Source organism: Ursus arctos, unplaced genomic scaffold (genome assembly GCF_023065955.2).
Source record: "Ursus arctos isolate Adak ecotype North America unplaced genomic scaffold, UrsArc2.0 scaffold_28, whole genome shotgun sequence".
Taxonomy (NCBI): Eukaryota; Metazoa; Chordata; class Mammalia; order Carnivora; family Ursidae; genus Ursus; species Ursus arctos.
The window spans coordinates 2,752,848-2,772,749 of NW_026622963.1; the positions used below are offsets into that span (position 1 = coordinate 2,752,848).

The 19,902-nt window shown below is 46.1% G+C and overlaps 1 protein-coding gene and 1 long non-coding RNA gene across 3 annotated transcripts in view; one reads left to right on the forward strand and one right to left on the reverse strand.

Moving 5' to 3' along the window:
- Positions 1-9,836, reverse strand: part of LOC113240882 (uncharacterized) — a 32,072-nt gene extending 22,236 nt beyond the window's left edge. Inside the window, exons 1-3 of the long non-coding RNA XR_006411946.3 lie at positions 8,317-9,836; positions 7,908-8,202; positions 4,950-5,158 (exon numbers count right to left, since the gene is read on the reverse strand). This is a non-coding gene — a long non-coding RNA (uncharacterized LOC113240882). The remainder of the gene's footprint in view (positions 1-4,949; positions 5,159-7,907; positions 8,203-8,316) is intronic.
- Positions 9,837-9,924: 88 nt separating this feature from the next.
- Positions 9,925-19,902, forward strand: part of DIS3L (DIS3 like exosome 3'-5' exoribonuclease) — a 31,833-nt gene continuing 21,855 nt past the window's right edge. Inside the window, exons 1-2 of one of the 2 annotated variants that reach the window (XM_048222139.2) lie at positions 9,925-10,143; positions 11,485-11,638. In XM_048222139.2, coding sequence (XP_048078096.1) covers positions 10,005-10,143; positions 11,485-11,638 — 293 coding nt within the window. In that variant the 5' untranslated portion in view covers positions 9,925-10,004. Of the gene's footprint in view, positions 10,144-10,487; positions 10,697-11,484; positions 11,639-19,902 lie in introns of those variants that run through there. The other variant, XM_026478350.4, reaches the window with a different exon arrangement.

Genomic DNA, 19,902 nt, shown 5'->3' on the forward strand with positions numbered 1-19,902 from the left:
GGGAGCCCAATGCAGGGCTCAATCCTGGGACTCTGAAATCATGACCTGAGCCAAAGGCAGATGCTTAACCAACTGAGCCACCCAGGCGCCCCTCAGAGCTAGTTTCTATTTGCTCTATGGGATGCTGCCCAATTCATAAGTCATTGAATAAAGCTAATTTGATAATTTACTCAGTCAAATTTCATTTTTTAATAGATTTGGTGGCATCAGTGGGATCAAAAGAGACTTTGAACGACTTTGGGGACAAAGAAACACAAGCATGATACCCACAAACCCTTTTGAGTTCTCTTTCTCGCTGTTTTTAAGGGCTGTGGGTAAGTTCCTTTCAGTTCTGAGCTCTACTGTCTTTGCATGGAGCTCCCAACCTTATTGGCGTTCCAGTCTGCGATTCCCCTTTTTGGAAACCCAGTCCAGTCCGCAGTCCTCATTTTTTTTTGGGGGGGGGGGGTTTGCTGTTTTAGTCCTTTTAGTCCTTTCCCCAGTATCCAGTTACAGGTTGGTAATTACTCTGTTGGTAAGTCCACAGTAACACCTCTTGGGTAGTGCTGGTGTGTTTCAGTGCACACGTTTGTCTAAATAAAGGTTATTGCTAACAGGGACCTCAGAAACCAAAAAGCCATAAATGTGGTGGGCATGGGTTGAGCACTTAAAAGTTATTAGAGCGCTTGCCAGCTAACCCAAAGACTCTTGTGTTAAGATAAGTTGGTCGTGGAATGAGTTATATTGACGCTAGATTACCCACCAACCTCAAGAAAATCTCTATGCAAGGAAGGTACGCTGTATAACACTGCACAACTTCCCACCCAGCAGCACATCCCTCTTAGGTACTGGCTTTGTTCCTAGAGACCTAAAACTTAGCAAAAGGAAGGTGGAAGAGGACGAGGAGAAGGAGAAGAAGAAGAAGGGGAGGAGGAAGAGGAGGAAGGAGGAGGAGGAGGAAGAAAGAGGAGGAAGAGGAGGAAGAAAGAGGAGGAAGAGGAGGAAGGAAGAGGAGGAAGAGGAGGAAGAGGAGGAAGAAAGAGGAGGAAGAAAGAGGAGGAGGAGAAGGAGAAGAATGGGTCTTTAAATTCCAGGAAGTTGAAATACACCCATCTTCCAGCACACCTATTTATTTTACATCTAAGAACTATATTCATGGAAGCCGTGGATATCTACAAAAATGGCAAAATCTCACTAAAAACAAACTAGAATTACATGGCCATTATGGGGACTGTTCCAATTAGACAAGATCCTTCATCTAAGAAGTGCACTTGAAAGCCGGGGTTCCTGAATTAAACAAACAGAACGGGATGCCTATTTTAACTGGTATGTAGAAGCTTTCAAAAGTCCTCAAGATTTCAAAATTGCTTCATTAAAAAATTCATCGGAAAAGGCGAATGAAAAATTAAAGACACGAGGTATCTTAAAAAATAAGACAGACGTGACTCCTACTGCCCCCTTCTACCCTCATTTAGCTGAGCACTCGTGTTCTACTAATTCTAACTGAATTGCCTTTCCGCTCTGAAGAGACTATTAAACAATTCCCCTTTAAGATAAAGCCAACCGAGACTGCCGGCAACCCTCCTTAGGTATCTCTCACTCCTTGGTCAAAGGGCCAACTAAGAGCCATAGTTAAAGAAATTTCCTAACCCTAGGGAGGATCCCCAAATGGTTTCTGAAAAATTTAGTCATTCTTGGGGCCTATGACCCAGGCGGCCACATCTTTATGAGCTTGTATGCATGTTGGTAGGACCCGAGGAAACCCAAAAATGGATTCAGGAAGCAAAATGGCGAAACCCCAAGGATGATATTCGAGATCCTCAGTCTTCAATATGTTCCCCTCATGGACCAGAAAAAGCTTGCAATGCTTGCGACGTAGCAGCCGATCTTTTAAAAGCCATTCCTAGGGGTGCCTGGCTGGCTCAGGTGGGAGCACGAGATTCTTGATCTCAGGCTTGTAAGTTGGAGTCCCACGTTGGGTGTAGAGATTACTTAAAAACAATAAAAAGTAGAAAAAAATAATAAAAAACCTGGGGGTGCCTGGGTGGCTCAGATGGTTGAGTGTCCAACTCGATTTCAACTCGGGTTGTGATCTCAGGGTCCTGAGATCAGGCCAGCATCAGGCTCTGTGCTGGGCGTGGAGCCGGCTTGGGAGTCTCCCTCTGCCCCTCCCCCATCTCTCTCTCTCAAAATAATAATAATAATAATACATCCTAAAAAAAAAAAAAAAGCCATTCCTAGAGTCTTCCCTGGCCACATCGATCGGTTTATTATTCAAACATGCAAACAAAAGAAAAATGAACCTGTGACAGACTTTAAAACCCACCGTGGATGCTCTCTTCCTACGGCCTCCAGGCTCCATACGGTAAACTAGGTCACCGACCTGCTCCAGCTGCCCTGTTTATAAATGGATTATCTCTTGAGATTAGTGGATTGATAAAAAGGCAGAAAACAGGATGGGACGCCACCAGTTGGACTGATGTCATGACCACAGCTGAGCACTTTGAAAGGACTTTGAAGCAAGACCATAAAAAGTTCACGGAACTACTGGCCTTACAGCTACAACAGTTCCAAGGCCAGAGGCTTAAGACGATACCTGGGCCTCCAGCATTACACCTTCCTGGGGGTCCGCTGTCAAAACACTAGCCCAGAAACCAATGTCTCAGTTGTAATCAAGTGGGACCCTGGGAAAGAGATTGTCCTCCAAGGCCCAGTACAAATTCTTCCACATCAACTCAAATGCCTTCATATCTGTCCCCGAAGGAGGCCCCCATATGATCCCTGCCCAGAATAGATGGGACTCCGAGGGACCCTCCAGTAAACTGTGACCGGTAACCCCCTTAAACAGCCTATGGGAAACTAAAATTAAAATTAATGGGAAATCTTGCCAAATTCTGGTAGCTTCTGGAGCTCCACTTTCTGTTTTAACCTCCACTCTCATAGGACAACAAATCCCTCAGAGTGAAAAGAAGGTTTCCATGGGAAGGTTATCTCATAAAATTCAGAGAGAGTTTCTGTCTCAAGCAGTACAAATGACTCTGTGACCTTTCACTGAAAAACATCCCTTTTTGCTGTGTGATACAGCCCCAGCTAACCTATTAGGTAGAGATCTCCTTTCTAAATTAAAAGGGATAATACATTTTGCCTCCAATGGAGACCTCACCTTAGAATTTCCTGACCAACCTGAACCTGATCTTTTCTGTTCCCTACAATGTCCGTGACATAGAAGAGGAAGAATTTCAACAAAGTCCCCTGGTTTAATCAAGGTGCCCAAAAATCTGTGGGCTACTTTTTTTTTTAAAGATTTTATTTATTTTAGAGACAGAGAGAGAGAGAGTATGAGTGGGGGGAGGGACAGAGGGAATCTCAAGCCGACTCCACACTGAGCACGGGGCCCAATGTGGGGCTCAGTCTCACGACCCCAAGATCATGACCTGAACCGAAATCATGGCTCGGATGATTAACCGACTGAGCCACCCAGGCGCCCCGTCTGTGGACTACTTCTAGTATTGACATTGGGAGAACAAAAATTCAGAGCCTATAACAATTCAGATAGACATAACTAAACGTCTTCCCAAATGGCCTCACTCTCCATTAAAGTTTGAGGCCATACAAAGCCTCACGCCAACAGAAGGCCTAATCATTCCTTGTCCCGGCCCCTATAATATACCCATCTTGCCGGTCCAGAAACCTAATGAGGAGGACGGAGATCTGTCCAGGACTTGAGAGCTATTAACAAGGTAGCTATTCAGGGCCCATGGCTGGTTCCATCAGGAGAGCATATGACTCTTGATCTTGGGGTTGTGAGTTCAAGCCCCATATTGGGTGCAGAGATGACTTAAAAATAAAAATCTTAAACACACACATAGGACAGTAATTCCCTGTTTCTCAGTTTTTCCAAGCCCGAACACCCTTTTGTAGCAAGCTCTACCTGACTTGGGGTGACTCGCTGTTGTAAACCTTTGCTCAACTCTGAAGTCCCTAACAGCCATTCGCCTTTACTCGTACTCTTTAAGGTGAATGTATTTCTAGGCGTGGTTGGCTATTGCAGACTACGGATTCCTAATTTTTCTCTATTGCCTTCCCCACTCTATGAACATACTAAAATTTCAGTCCCTGAATGCCCGCCTTGGGAGGATAAACATGAGAAAGGTCTTTTTCTAAGATGAAAACAAGCGCTGCGAGAACTGCGTGTCTTCGAGCCACCTAACTATTCAAAACCTTTCCCCTTAAGAGTGCACGATAGAGAAACACAAGCCCGGGAAATGCTTGTGCAAGAACATGGCAATGAACACAGACCTGCTGCCTCAGATTACATACAGCTTGACTCAGTTTCCCCTGCCTATCCCAACCACCTTAAGCCTACAGCCCCAGCTACAAAGTTGGTAGAAGCCTTAGGAAATGACATCTATTTATACACTTGACATGCGGCCCTAAGCCTTCTTAACTCTGAATTGACTCAGTATTTCTCTGCAGCTCCTCCTCGGAGATCCTTCTGCTTTCACCACCTAATTTACATCTTAAATGCTGCAACGTCCTTAATCCCTCCACTTCTCCAACCCCTGCCTGATGAAGGTGAGCCCCACGACTGCGAGGTAATAATGTCCCCTTTCGTGACACTGCATCCCGATTTACAAGACACCACTTTGACTAATCCTGATCTAATTTTGTGTGCTGAGTCACACTACAAAAATGAGAAAGGGATTTTCCAAGCTGGTTATACTGTTACTATCCAATAGGAGTTACTTGAAAGAGAGAACCTCCCACAAGCTAAGTCCATGTGGCAGAGCTCCATGCCCTTACTGGAAGATGCCAGCTATCATCAAAAGGACGAGTTGTTAATATTTATGCTAATAACCGGTATGCCTTGGGGGTCAGCCGTGATTTGGAGACGTTATGGAAACAAACGGATTTTCTCACATCCTCTGGGACCCCAGTCAAAAGTGCACAACAAATAAATGACTTCTTACTGCTATTCTCTCATCTTCTGAAACTGCTGTCATCAAAACTGAGGCTCACGCCGAAGAGACAGAAGCCAAGCATCAGGGAAACGCCCCGGCTCCCTCTCACGCGAAGGCAGGAGCGACAGATGTGGATGAAGTCCGTTCTGCCCCTGACCTCTCCTTGCCCGACTTTTGCCGTCTTGATGTCCTCCTTGTAACGTGGCAACCGTCTGCTCCTGTATCAGAGACCACACTGGGTAAACAAGCACCCAAGAGAGCCGTTCGGTTCTCCCCCACTCCCTGACATAGCCCATTCCCTGTTTCTGCACTCCTTTACCCGCCATGGGGCAATTAAGGTGATTCATATTATAAATAAATAATTCTGGAGAGACTTCTACAAAATGGCAAAAACCATTTACCACCAATGCCTGACCTGTCAGGCTGATAATCCTGGAAAAACTATGTTTATTCCCAGAGGCCTCAAAATTCCCTGGGGACCCCTTGATCACCCACAGCTGGACCTCATTCAACTGCCACCTAGTATGGGTTACCGATATGTCCTTGTTATTGTCTGTATGTTTTCCAGATGGGATGGAGCCTCCCCCTGCCACAGGGCCGATGCCCTCACAGAGGCAAAGAAATTGCTGGAAAACATGTTTCACACCTGGGGTACACCTTCCATAATCTCCAGTGATCAAGGCGCCCACTTCAGCGGGCAAATCTACAAGCTTTAACAAAAACTTTACAAACGTTTTGGAATTATCACTGTCCCTATCATCCTCAATCATCAGGCAAAGTCGAGAGAACGAATGGGATCCTCAAACTTAAAATCTCTAAACTTGGGGCACCCGGGTGGTACAGTCGTTTGTGTCCAATCCTTGGTTTCGGCTCAGGTTGTGATCTCAGGGTCATGAGATCAAGCCCCCGCATCAGGCTCTGTACTGCTTAAGACTTTCTCTCCCTCTTCCTCTGCCCATCCTCACCACTCTCTCTAAATAAATGAATCTTTGAAAAAAATCTTAACTTGCTGAAACTATTGGACTCTGTTGGCCTAAAGTATTGCCTCTGGTCCTGCAGACTATTTGCAGACCCTCTTTGGGAAACAAACTCACTCTGCATAAGACAGTCACCAGGCAACCAATGTCTATGGGTATACACCTGTCCGCTGATCTCTTGTTTTCTCACGCTAGTATGACTAGTTACTGTAAATCTTTAATGTCTTATGCCAAAGCCTGTCATCAACAGGTTAAGCAAGCTTCCCAGATCCTAGTTCAAAGGGTCCTGTTGGTCACAGTCTGGAGCCTGCTGAGTGGGTATTCTGGAAATGACATCAGAAGAAGACAGCTCTTGAACCCGGTTGGAAGGGACCATACCAAGTGCTCCTGACACTGCTGTGAAACTAGAAGGCATTGAGCCTTGGTTGCACATCTCACAGGTAAAGAAGGCCCCACCTGACACCTGGTCCTATGCAGACGCTGGAAACCTCCAAATCAAATGGAGGGAGACAAGTTGGTAGACTGCTTCCACCCAAGATGCCAGATCAAGACTTCATACTTTTATTAAGATTTATTTATTTATTTATTTATTTGAGAGAGAGTCAGATGGGGGAGGGGGTGGGGGTGGAGCAGCAGAGGGAGAGGGAGAAAGAGAATCTTAAACAGACTCCATGCTGAGCCGGGAGCATGATCCGGAGCTCGAGCTCACGACCCTAAGATCACGACCTGAGCCAAAATCAAGAGTCGGACAATTAACCAACTGTGCTACCCAGGTGCCCCAAGACTTCATACTTTAAACGTGAAATCCTTTCTTCTCTTTCTTTCCTTTACTCTGGCATTGGCCTGGAATGATAATCCCATCATCTGTATCTCCCAGACCATTGATAAGTCGGATAACCTTTCAAATCATTGAATTTGTCATCAAAAACTCCAAGGCTAGAAACCCCCTGGTCCTTGAGGCTAGAAACCCCCTGGTCGTTCCTGTGACCAAGTTCCCTTCTATTCCCAGTGCCACCACGATAGACACACCCCCTCCCTTAGAAGTCTCTTATTGAGTTCAACTCTTAATGGCCAGATCCAGTGCCTTGTTTTTACCTTTCTCTAATTATAACTGTTCCTACCGAAGTTGACACAAATACCTATGCAAATCTCCGTACATTGGCACCCCAACATTCTCATAATTATTTAACTCAGATCTGCCCCCAATCACAAAAAGAACTCACGAGCAGCACCCATCTTTGCAAGGTAATTAGAACAACAACTATGAGCTGCTGGATTTACTGCCCAAATACACTGAGAATCCACCCGAGTCCTGGCTTGAACGGCAAACACAACAACCTCTGTGTGTGAATCCATTGATGGTACCTCCGGAACCAGAATGGTCTGGTGTATCTTTGTCTGTGGTGGTTCTCATTCTCCTTGGGTCTCTAAACGTCTGGATGGCTGACACACAGCTGGGCAATACCCCTGAGGTTCCCTAACTGTGCCCCTAAGTGTTCCCAAACAAAGCCACCTCACTAGTCGGCCCCCCTGAATTTACGCTGGCACGTTAGAAAGGACCCTCCAAGAAACTTTCGAGATTCAGGATTTGCTTCCTTGCCCAGGGCCCTACTTCTTCGGCTAGGAATAAATATATATTGTTTTAATATATATTTATTAATCAGGAACCTATCTTTAACTCTTGAAATTTAACTCCTGATTGTATTAATCAGGAACCTGTCTTTAACTCTTGAAAATACTGCAGAATCTGCTAAGACAACGGCTGCCCAACAAAAATCCTCAGACTCTGTGGCCAAAGTTGTTCTGGAGAATAAGATAGCCCTCAATTATCTTTCGGCTGAGCAAGGACGTGTCTGTGCTGTGGTCACCACCACCTATTGTACTGGATTAATACTTCCGGAGAAGTCTGAACAATTGCATAATAAGACCACTGTATGTGCACTTGGCTTACACAGATGACTGCTTCAGTGGGGGTCTTTCTTTGACTTACCTGATTTTGATTGGGTTGGGTCTTGGGGACCATGGCTCCAAAGTGCACTCCAAACACTGAGAATTATTCTGCTTTTAGTCATCACAGTGGTCTCCATGGCACACTATATTCCCTCAAAAGCTTTAAACACAGGGCGCCTGGGTGGCTCAGTCGGTTAAGCCTCTGCCTTCGGCTCAGGTCATGATCCCAGGACCCGAGCCCCGCATCAGGCTCCTGCTTGGCGGGGAGTGAGATTCTCGCTCTGCTCCTCTCCCCTGTTCCTGCGCTCGCTCTCTGTCTCTTAAATAAATAAAATCTTAAAAAAAAAAAAAAAAAAAAAGCTTTAAACACAGGTGTGTAGCCATGAACCACCAAGCAAATGATCTCCCTAAGACTGGAAAGCCAAGAAAAGAATGAAGAAAATGACCACCTAGAAAATGGTGAACCGGGAGTCCTGACAGGCAAATACCACAGAGATTCAGCCAAAAACATCCTGACCTGTGAAAATCACACAGAGGATTAGTAAAAGCTGTGAGAACTCCGGGAGCCGTAGCTGAGAGGTACAGCTAATGCCTTCAATTTTGATCACATGGTTCAGTTGAGAGGAGGGAGAGGAAAAAAGAAAGGGACAATAGGCCTCAAATCGCCCCCCTGACAGCAAACCAAGACTTGACTGCAGTTTCAGCCTCTCCCGGAATGGGACCTTAGCCAGCCTATCTGGAATTATCTGATCAGCACTAGCGAGGTATTTCGCATGACTGACCCCAACTCTTCCCCCAAAGGAAGGTAACCTTGTCTGAAACAATCCGCTCTGTTAAAAACTTCCTTTCCCACTTCCCTTCTGCCTAAAAAGCCCTACCACTTTGCACAGCTCTTCGGTGCTCCTTTTCTGTTTGCTAGACGCGATGCTGTATGATTCATAAATCCTTAAATAAAGCCAATTTGATCTTTAAACTTACTTGAATTTTTTTTTTTTTAACAAAGAGAAAGCTCTGATGTTCCCAGCCAGCTGGTTGAGCTGCCTCAACGAGAGCTCAACGAGTGGACTATAAAGTCCTTAGATGCCAGAGCAATATTTTATTCATCTGTGAATAACACAGTAATTAGGTAAGAGCCTGCTTTGAATTCAGCCAGATTCTGGCTTGAATATTGATTCTACCACTTAATAACTGGGTAACCTTGGCCACTTAACCTCCCTAATCCTGTTTCATCGCCTGTAAAATGGGGATAATAATGCTTGACTCCATTGACTTGTGGAAATTAAATGTGACACTTGTATGTAATGCTTCTGGTACAGCTCACAAGACGAATGCTTGCTGAATGCTTGGAAGAGCGGCGGCTTCTCTCCAACGAAGCGTGTGTGATCAGAAGAGACCGTGCCTGAGTCTCCAAGTTTAAAGGAAAGTTCCTTTGCCAGAGGCCGCCAATGCCATAGAGTTGAGATTGAACAGATAGTGTTTACCTCAAGGAAATGGATTGGTTTTCATTTTATCTGCATTGTTTGAATTTTTATATGGATTAAAAATACATGAAATTAAAAATAAACACGACTTTTTAAAGGAGAAAGAAATGCTGGCCTGGCAGGGTTTCAGGCTTATTCGCTGAATCTTTTAGCTCTTTTAGGAAAGCCAGAGCGAGGAACAGAAAACACTAAAAGTTACCCACTCGGCGGCCCCCATGCCCATAAGGACCCGGGGGGGGGGGGGAGGAACAAAATCTAATAATCCTGCAGAGTTGGCCTCCTCTTTCTTTACCAGACTTCTGCTTCCACAGACCGCACACATCCTGATCTCCCCACGACGCTTGGGCGGTTTCCACCTCCCCCTGCCCCCAGGCCATGGTGGGCCGGGGAGAGACCAGGCGGGGCTGGAGCATCCCTCCCGCGGTCGCCTCCGGCTCTCAGCCGCCGTTGGGGCGGTGCCGGTGCCCCTCGGGGCGCTCTGGCGGCTGCCGGGGGCGCCCAGGAGCGCGCGGAGACCAGGCCGCCCGGCCGAGGGGGCGGGCCCGGAGCCGCGGCCTCGCTTCCGCCCGCGCCGCGCCGCGCCCGCCACCTCCCGGCCGCTCGCTGGGGCGGGCCTGGCCGGGGCCCGGAGCCGGGAGCCGCCGAGCGCCGCCGGCATGCTGCAGAAGCGGGAGAAGGTGCTGCTCCTGAGGACCTTCCAGGGCCGGACGCTGCGGATCGTGCGGGAGCACTACCTGCGGCCCAGCGTGCCGTGCAACAGCCCGCTCTGCCCGCAGCCCGCCGCCTGCCGCAACGGTCAGGGCCGGGCCGCAGCGCGGAGAGCCGGGCGCGGCGGGAGCGAGGGCGGCGGGGCCGGGCCGGGCGTCCGCCGGGAGGCGCCAGGGCGCTGCTGGAGGCGGAGCGCGGGGTCGCGCCGAGGCCGAGGCCGCGGGGCCTCCGCCCGCCCGGGCAGGAGCTCGGGCCGGCTGCGGAGCTGCGGGCGCGGAGCGAGAGGCCCGCGGCCCCAGAGGCGCCCCGACGGCCGTGGCGCGCGGCTTCCCGGGGTTGTCCACACCCGCCCTCCCGACGGCCCCCCTCTCAAACGGAAGGGCCCGGAGCCCGGCGCCCCTCCAGCCTAGAGGCCGGAGAGCGGGGCTTTGCGAGGGGCCCGCGGGCGCAGGAACCTGCCTCTCCTGCACCCTGGCGGGATCGTGTGGTGGTGAAATGGGGGGTGCTGAGCTGCGGGCCCCACTGCGAGAAGTGGGGAGCCATCCCGCGCCGCGGGGAGCTCCTGCTGCTGCTCGTTTGACACTTCTAACTTCCCACACGTGTTTTCACTGCCAGCCCAGATGCCTCAGACTTTTGGCCGGTAGAGAGCCGTGTGCCCTAAAATTTGTGAATTGTCTGGGCCCTCGTTGCACAGGAAGGTCACGGGGAAGTTGGATTTGGAGCTGCTGTGCGCTGGACCTTCCCCCACTTGGTTTCTCAGCTGCAAGGGTGGCCGATTTAATGAGGAAGATGACTGGGTGTCTTCCCTCTGGTGGGAGAGGAGCCCGGGGGTCCTTGATATCTGGAATCCTCAGTTTATGGTTGAAGAGAGCATTTCGGTCACAGCTTGGCCAAGCAGCTCCCTGAGATGCGGGCTGGGTGGAAGGCCTAACCACTGCCCTCGCTTGCGCTCAGCATCTTTTCCAGTCGATTCCGCCTTTCCGGACCCTGGAGACTTCTGAGCGTGAACACGAGCTTGACTCAGAACCCGCTTGAAATTGCTAGGCATAAACAAGGGGGTAACATGTATATTTCCGGGGACCCCACCTGAATGTGAGTGTAGGCCAGTGAGTTAACAGAAATAAATATTTAGGTTGTGCCGAAGATTTGCTCGTTTTTAAAAAATCAGCCATCATCTGCACCGCTAGCAACACCATAAACCGCATTGAGCTTTGACTTCGCACAATTGGTATATGAAAACAAATGAAGATGCTGAATTTACCTGAACTTGGGGCCTCTACGGAAGTAGATTTGTTGTGTGCTTTCAAAACTTCAGGGTGTAGTTAAGACTGGAAGTTCTTCTGCAGCGTGGAGCCCCTTGACATTGACGTAGTAACCAGCCAGGTTCGCATTGTTGTCTAATGGCTTACATTTTCAATTGTGTTTTAGATGGGAAACTCTTGTCTGGTGATGTGACTCATTACGTGGTCCCAGACTGGAAAGTTGTTCAAGATTACCTGGAGATCCTTGAGTTCCCAGAGTTGAAGGGCATTCTTTTCATGCAGACGGCTTGTCAGACTCTGCAGCATCAAAGAGGCCGCAGGTAAGTGGTGTGCATTATTTATTTATTTCTGTATGGCACATTTGTCTTTTCCCCTTTAGAAAAGGTCCCTTGTTGGAAGGGATGGGGAGGAATTCATTATGTTGTCAGAAAGGACTTTTTGAACTAATTTGCTATTCTCTTCACTGGTGAGGAATGCAGGGACATTATTTTATATTTCTGCTTCAACACCTGGCCAAGAGATCTGACTGCAGATCAGTAAACTGCAGTGTCCCCAGTATGTGGGTATTTAAGATTCTTGGCTTTGGGTTTGCTTATTATTATTATTATTTTTTTTAGATATATTGTTTTAAAAGCCTACACTTTTTTGGGAGTGGGAAGTATTTTATTTTTAAATTTTAAACTGTTTATTATGGGTGCAAATTGTACTTGTAGTGATTTATTTCATGAAAGCAGAAATAACTTGTTTTATTTTTACATTACTAGAATAACTACCAGCCATACTCATTGTATTTGCCAAAGGATTTCTGATTGAAATCAGTCTAAAATGCTTGCCTTATACCTAAACGAAGAACAGTTGTTCACCTTTTGAACAAATATCTAAAAACCGGTTTTGCTTCATTTAACACTGGGAAAGGATTTATGATTTGAACATGAAGACTGAATAAAAACAGCATATTAGAATTATACATCCAACCTCTTAACACCCCTAGTTATTTAAAAAGCAGAAACTATGTGTTTATTCTTTTTTAAATGTCGTGGTTTCTTCAGACTTTGGTGGTAAAAGATGAAGTATGTTTATTTGTATATGAAAATGATGAGTTGTCCTTATTATATGCTCAGTTCAAGAAAAAGGGCATTAACTAGATTGCGGATTTTCCAGATAGAATATTTTTCAATGAGTTTGAAGTTGATTTTGCTCAGACACAAAGATATAGATGTTTATACACATCCAGGTTTGAACGCTGCTCCAGGGGTCATATTTCAATTTCTGCTACTAAAATCAATTTGTTGCTGTCATTCGGATTGCAAGCACTGTGCCGGGCTTTTTCAACTTCTGTTTTCTGAAATATTTTTAATATTAAGGGTTGTTTTAAAAACCAATCCTGGGACATTCAAAAGCAAAGAATTGGAATTTAAATGCCTTTTCTCCTGAACATTTCAAAAGTAGTTAACTTGATGAAAAACTATTGGTTTTCCACCACTTTACGGTGTCTCTAAATATGGTAAATGTGAGAACAAAGGATGAGCAGTTGTGAAATAGGCCGATATGATATCATCCTGGTTTGCCCATCTGGTAAGCACATTTTGAGCTCATAGTTCCAGGCCTTATGGAGTAGAAAAAGAAGTACAGTTGAGCCTTGAACAGTGTGGGGGATTAGGGGCTCAGACCCCTGCACAGGCAAAAATCCATGTGTAACTTTCAGTTCTCCCAAAACTTAATTAATAGTCTACTGTTGACCAGAATCCTTATTGATAACATAGTCGATTAACATATACTTCATATATTATGTATATTATACATTGTATACTGTATTCTTGCCATAAAGTAAGCTAGAAAAAAAGAAAACATTATTAAGAAAACCATAATGAAGGGGCATCTGAGTGGCTCATTCAGTTAAGCATCTGCCTTCGGCTCAGGTCGTGATCTCGGGGTCCTGGGATGAAGCCCTGCATTGGGCTCCCTGCTCATTGGGGAGCCTGCTTCTCCCTCTGCCTGCCAGTCCCCCTGCTTGTTTTCTTTCTCTCCCTCTCTCTGTCTCTGACAAATAAACAAATAAAATCTTTAAAAAAAAAAAAGAGAGAGATTGGTCTTAGAGCAGAGGTACTGAACATAATTGATTCAGAGAAAGAAGAGGCAGGTACAGGAATCAGCACGTTTGGGAGTTGGTGCTTTGTGCATCTGGTAAGCAACAGCAGTTGTATTCAGAATCAGCTAAATGACCAAAATTACCGAAGTCCTAACAAGTGTCCTATATCGAAAGCTAACGTTATCATTGATCACAGCCCCTGAATGTAGAAGATCCAGGGGCATTTGCTTTATTTGTTTGGACTTCAGTAAGTGTTAAGTGTAAGACAATGGACTTTTTGTATTTAGCCATAAGTGGCCTAGCAGAGGCACTCTGGTGTTTTGCTTCATTTAATGTTGGAAAACGTTTTCTTGTATTTTTCCGTTCTTCCTTGGAGATTTTTGAGATGCTAGTAAATAATTCATTCTATTCTATATGCTTTGAGGAACATTTTTGCTTAAAAAAGCCTTGTGGGTTAAAATACCTGGCTGGTCTCGTGGCTGGTGTAAGGGTGCCTTGCCTTGCGTTCTGCTTTTGCCCCTCGTGAATTCCTTCTTTGTAGCTTTAGAGTCTCAACAGCTCACACCTCTGTTTCTCAGTATATAACCTAAGATGGGAGTCAGAGAATATAACAGTTGGCGAGGATCCAAGAAGTCAGAGAAACCAACTCACCACCCAATAGATAAGCGTTACTCAGTCCTTGTTTCCAAGACTTTTTATGGACTTTTTTTCCCCGGACAACCCGTCTTAATTTGCTTTAATGTTACTTAAACATGTTTAACCTAAATCTAGATGTAAAGTCTCATGCCTGTACTTACTGCAACCCGAAACCCAGATCGGACCCTCACATTAAATACACAAAGCTTACAAAATAAGAAGACTGCAAATGAACATTAATGTAACGTGACAGATGACGTCCTACTGAAATGAAGTCACCAGAGTTGGGTGTCCCAGTAGAAAGACACAGCCTCCACTCTAGTTCTGTATTTAATATGATTTTTATATTTCGATTTCGATACAATCAATGCAGAAGTGCCTGTTCTCCTAAGTATATTACAGAAAACGTTATGAAAGAAGTCACAGTTTTGATTGTTTGGGGTCATGGCATGCTCTGCCGATATGCCGATCCGCACACGGGTGTTCGTGAGGGATCGTTTGAGGACTGTGTGAGGCTGTCTTGGCCATGGCCTTTCTTCCTGCGCACAGGTGTTCATCTGTTTATTTAACAAACATGTGCGCAGAGACTGCGCGGGGGAACCTGCGCTTGCACCGAGGCTGCCGTGGGGAACAGAGGCAGACGCGGTGTCACGGGGAGAGACGGTGGTACTCAGATAACCACACAAACACATGGAGAACTGCCACGGTGCCACGGGCCCTGAGGGATAGGGGCTTGCTTCCAGGAGAGTCCGTGTGCGTCAGGGAGGCCAAAAAGGCTTTCCCAAGGGAGATGCCTTCACTGGGCTCTCCAAGGTGGGTAGGAGTAAACCACAGAGAAAGGAGAAAAGCATTTCAGGTCAGGGGGCTGCTGTGCAGGGTCGTGGAGAGGGAGATTTGCTCCGTTCAAGGAACTAAAAGAAGGCCCTGGCGTGGATGAGGGGTCTCAGGGATGTTAGTGAAGGGTCGTAAGCTGGGCGGGATAATATATATAATCAGATTCCTATTTTGAAAAGATGACTAGGCGGCGGAGAAGAGGCTACGTGAGAGGTGTTGGTAGCTTAGAGATGGAAAGAAATAGGTATTTCCAACAGCATCTTAAAGGTAAAAGTCTATAGAACTGGGGCGCCTGGGTGGCACAGCAGTTAAGCCTCTGCCTTCGGCTCAGGGCGTGATCCCGGCGTTCTGGGATCGAGTCCCACATCAGGCTCCTCCGCTATGAGCCTGCTTCTTCCTCTCCCACTCCCCCTGCTTGTGTTCCCTCTCTTGCTGGCTCTCTGTCTCTCTGTCAAATAAATAAATAAAATCTTAAAAAAAAAAAAAAAAGTCTGTAGAACTTTCTCAGTCTTTAACCCAGGGAATTGAAAACATGCCCATGCAGAATTTGTACAGGAATGTTCATAACAACTGTATTCTTGATAGCTCCAAAAATGGAAACGACCCAAATGTCCATCACCTGATAATGGTTACACAAAATATGCTTTATCCATATAATGGAATACTATTCAGCCATAGAAGGGTTGAAGCACTGACATATGCTAGAACATGAAAATATTATGCTGAGTGAAAGACGCCAGCCACACAAAAAAGTCATTTTTGTGTGATTCCATATGCCTGGAGGGGTTAAGCATCTGCCTTCCGCTCAGGTCATGATCCCGGGGGTCCTGGGATTGAGTCCCACGTCAGACTCCTTGCTCAGGCGGGAGCCTGCTTCTGCCTCTGCCTGCCACTCCCCCTGCTTGTGCTCTCTCTCTCTCTCTCTCACTCTTTCTCTTAAATAAAGAAATAACAAAATCTTATAAAAAAAAAAGAAAATGAAATGCCTGGAATAGGTAAATCCAAGAGACAGAAAATAGACTAGTGATTGCCAGGGGAATGCAAAATGATTGCTTAATGCATCTAAGTTTCTTTTTGGGGTGGTAAAATGTCTGGACTTAGTGGTAATGGTTGCATAACTCTGTACAAAACGCCATCGAATTGTATGTTTTAAAAGGGTAATTTTATGGTATATGAGTTCTATCTCAGTTAAGCTGTTCTTTTAAAAAATAAAACCTATGAAACTTAGTAATGGAGTTAGATATGTAAGGGGAGGGAGAAGGTGGTGTTAAGGCTAACACCAAGGTTTCTGGTTTATGTAACTAGATAGAAAGCGCACGCTGGAGGAGGTCCAGAGGGGTGGAGATAGAGGTCATGAGTTTGAGGTTGTCTTTGAGGCTTCCAAATGGCAGTGCAGTTAGAGGGCTTTCCGATGGTCCAAAATATACTCCATTAAAAATGTTTTTAAGAGTTCCACATAGGGGCATCTGACTGGGTTCGTCAGTAGAGCATGTGACTCTGATCTCCAGGTGGTGAGTTCAAGCCTCTAGAGCTTACTTCAAAAGGAAGGAAGGAAGGAAGGAAGGAAGGAAGGAAGGAAGGAAGGAAAGAAGGAAAGAAGGAAGGAAAAAAAGAATACACCTAATATAAAGGAAAACACAAACTTTTAAAATTCTTACGGAAAAGTCAAGGACCTCTGAAAGTAAGTCTACCAAAGACACCCTCGCGGGGTTCTGCAAAAACGGGTTGAAGGAAACACAATATTGTACGTCCACTGACGTTGTAGATGCGGTTGTGGGCTGCCTGCTTCTGATCCCCAGAGAATACAGTTAGCAGGGAGAGGGGTTGTTGCTGCCTCTGTAGGTAAGCTCACCATCGAGTGAAAACAGTGCAAAAATCAATCTAAGGAAGGTAAGCGTAGCCATACCCCTAAGAAATTCTTTGAACTGTTTAAATAAGAGAGATCTGGGGAATGCTTAAGCCAGTCCAGGGAAACGAGGGCTCTTCTGTAAGACTGGAAGTTTTAAAACTTCAGATCATTTTATTTACGTGACTTTCTGAAACTGCTATTCACCTGTCATCCAGGCCAAACTTGCTGAAGGCACCGTGATGCTCTTTGCCAGCTCCGGGCAGGATACTCATATATCTAACCCCATCGTATGCACCACCAGCCCTGACTAGCAAAAAATATGACTATATTGTATGTGTGCCCTATTAAATTACAACCATAAGCCCACATGCCTACAAGAAAACCCGACTGTCACACTCCGAGTGATTCACTCCTTCCTGCTTTCCCCATTAATATTCTTGTGCCATTTGTTCGTTCGTCTTATCCGGCTGATAGGTAGCTGACAAATGGAAGCATGCATGACAAGTCTACAGAAAATATATGGGAGTGAAACTTTAAATCGAGAACATTCTTTTTTGATAAGTTGCATATTTTGCTGTGTCATCCCTCTGATTTGGTGGTAAACGCCCTGGGTCTGGCTTGTGGAACATCAGTACCTGGGGGAGGACGGGGCTGGAGAATCCCAGGGTCCAGAGTGCGGGTGTCATCACAAATCCAGAGATGCGTGCGGAGCCTGGCAGAACAGTCACAGGTTCTGATAATGTCAGGTGGGTCCTGACACACTGCTGTCTTGTATTTGGGTCACGGTTGTCACAAAGAGTTACGAGTTCACTTATGCGTTTGGGAAACATTTATCGGGCACGTGAACCACACTGTCCGCTCTCCTGAACTTTCTGTCCCCTCTCCGCTCCTTTGGGCGCTTTGTCTCAATGACTGTCATTCATCCCTGTCTCAGGTGTCACCTCTTCCCAGGGGCCTCCCCCAGCCCTCCCATGTTCTTGTCACACTCTGCACTTTTCCCCTTCATGGCGCTTCTCCCAGTGAAATGGATGGTGGTTTTCGGTTTTTTGTTTTGTTTTGTCTCGCCACTTAATCTAGCTGTTTTTTTTAAATTATGGTGAGGGTATACAGCATAAGATTTACCATTTTAACCATGTTTAAGTGTCTAGCTCAGTGGCATTGAGTATATTCTCATTTCGTGCGGCCAACACCACCACCTTCTCCAGAACTTTTCTCCATCTCCCTCAACTGAACCTCTGAACCCGTAAAACTCTTCACCTGCTTCCCCCTCCCCCAAGCCCCTGGCAACAACCATTCTACTCTCTGTCTCTGAATTTGACTGAATACCTCATCTAAGTGGAATCATACAGTGTTTGTCGTTTTCGTTGGGTGGAAGGTCATGCAGGAAAGCGGGGGCAGGCCGTTGCAGTTGAGGAGTGAGAAGCCTCTATCAGGATTGTCTGCATAGCCAAGAACCAGCAGTGCAGTGTTCCCCAACTCACACTCGGAATGTGGACATTGGAAGAAGGAATTTCTGTGGCTTCGTCACAGGGATGAGAGCAGGTTACCAAAAAGGCAACATAAAATCTCTTTAGATGGGGGACACCTGGGTAGCGCAGTTGTTAGGCGTCTGCCTTCGGCTCAGGGCGTGATCCCGGCGTTCCAGGATCGAGTCCCACATCGGGCTCCTCCGCTGGGAGCCTGCTTCTTCCTCTCCCACTCCCCCTGCTTGTGTTCCCTCTCTCGCTGGCTGTCTCTCTGTCACATAAATAAATAAATAATTTAAAAAAAAAATCTCTTTAGGCTTGGTTTACTTTTTGTTAAAGATAGTTCAGAGAGAGTGTGAGAGCTCAAGCATGAGTGGGGGAAGGGGCAGAGGGAGAAGCAGACTCCCCGCTGAGCAGGGAGCCCCATGTGGGACTCGATCCCAGGACCCTGGGATCATAACCAGAGCCGAAGGCAGACACTTCACCGACGGAGCCTCCCAGGTGCCCCAAGTTCTATCCATGTTGTAGCATGTGTCAGAACTTCCTTTTTTAAGACTGAGTAGTACTCCCTTGTATGTATACCCCACATTTTGTTTATCCATTCATCTGTCGCTGGACACTTAGGTTGCTTTTGTTGGCTATTGTGAAGAGGCTGCCATGAACATTGGTAGAAGAACATCTCTGAGACCCTGTCTTCAGTTCTTTGGGGTATATGCCCACAAGCGCGGTTGCTGGGTCACATGGTAGTTCTTGTTTTAATTTTTTTGAGGAATGGGTGATTCTGTCGTGTTCACCATGAGCAGGGTGCTATGGTTGGAGGACAGGAAGGAGATGTCTAGATGGTGTCCCCTGAGGGCATTCAGTGGAGCGAAGGACCGGGCACATAGAAGGAATGTAGCAAATATTTGCTAAATGAAGGATGCTTAATACGGAAGCAAACTAGCAAACAAATTAGTGTACTAAGTTCGGGTGCTTTTCTAGGGGTCTAGAAAATGTGATGGTGGATAAAGGGAGCAAAAACTATGGAGGATAAGATCAGGAAAAATAGGCAGTATTTTTTCAGTATTTTCTCTGAAATAATTGGAATTGATTATGAAGTCTCTTCTAAAATCCTTTATTGCTTAAGAAATAAGTGCTCATTTTTAAAAATTCATGCATTATAGAAATGTGTAAAGCAGAAAGTGGAAGTCTTCAGCGTACCCTGTGCAGGGACGGTCACTGTAAGCAGGGTGGTGTAAACTCTACTATATGCATATTCTAAGAGGTTTTCTTTTTTTTAAAGGTTTTCTTTATTTATTTGAGAGAGAGAGAGAGAGAGAGAGAGCATGAGCAGGGGGAGAGGGGAGAATCAGGCTCCCCGCTGAGCAAGGAGCCTGATGCGGGACTTGATCCCAGGACTCTGGGATTATGACCTGAACCAAAGGCAGACGCTTAACTGACTGAGCCACCCAGGCGCCCCCCTAAGAGGTTTTAAAACCAACTTTAAATCTATCCTTGTGAAGGTGGGAAAATTACCAATTATATGTTCTAAGCATTTCTGAGTGGGGGGGGGGCGGGGCAGCTTTTGTTTGTACAAGTGGGTTGCTGTTAAGGAAAGCTGCCATTCACAGATATGAAACTAAATCCTTCTGTTTATTATGAAATTGTGGAAGTGTTATTACTTGATGATTCTTTTTAAAATAGCTCAGAATTAGAATTACTAAGAAAATA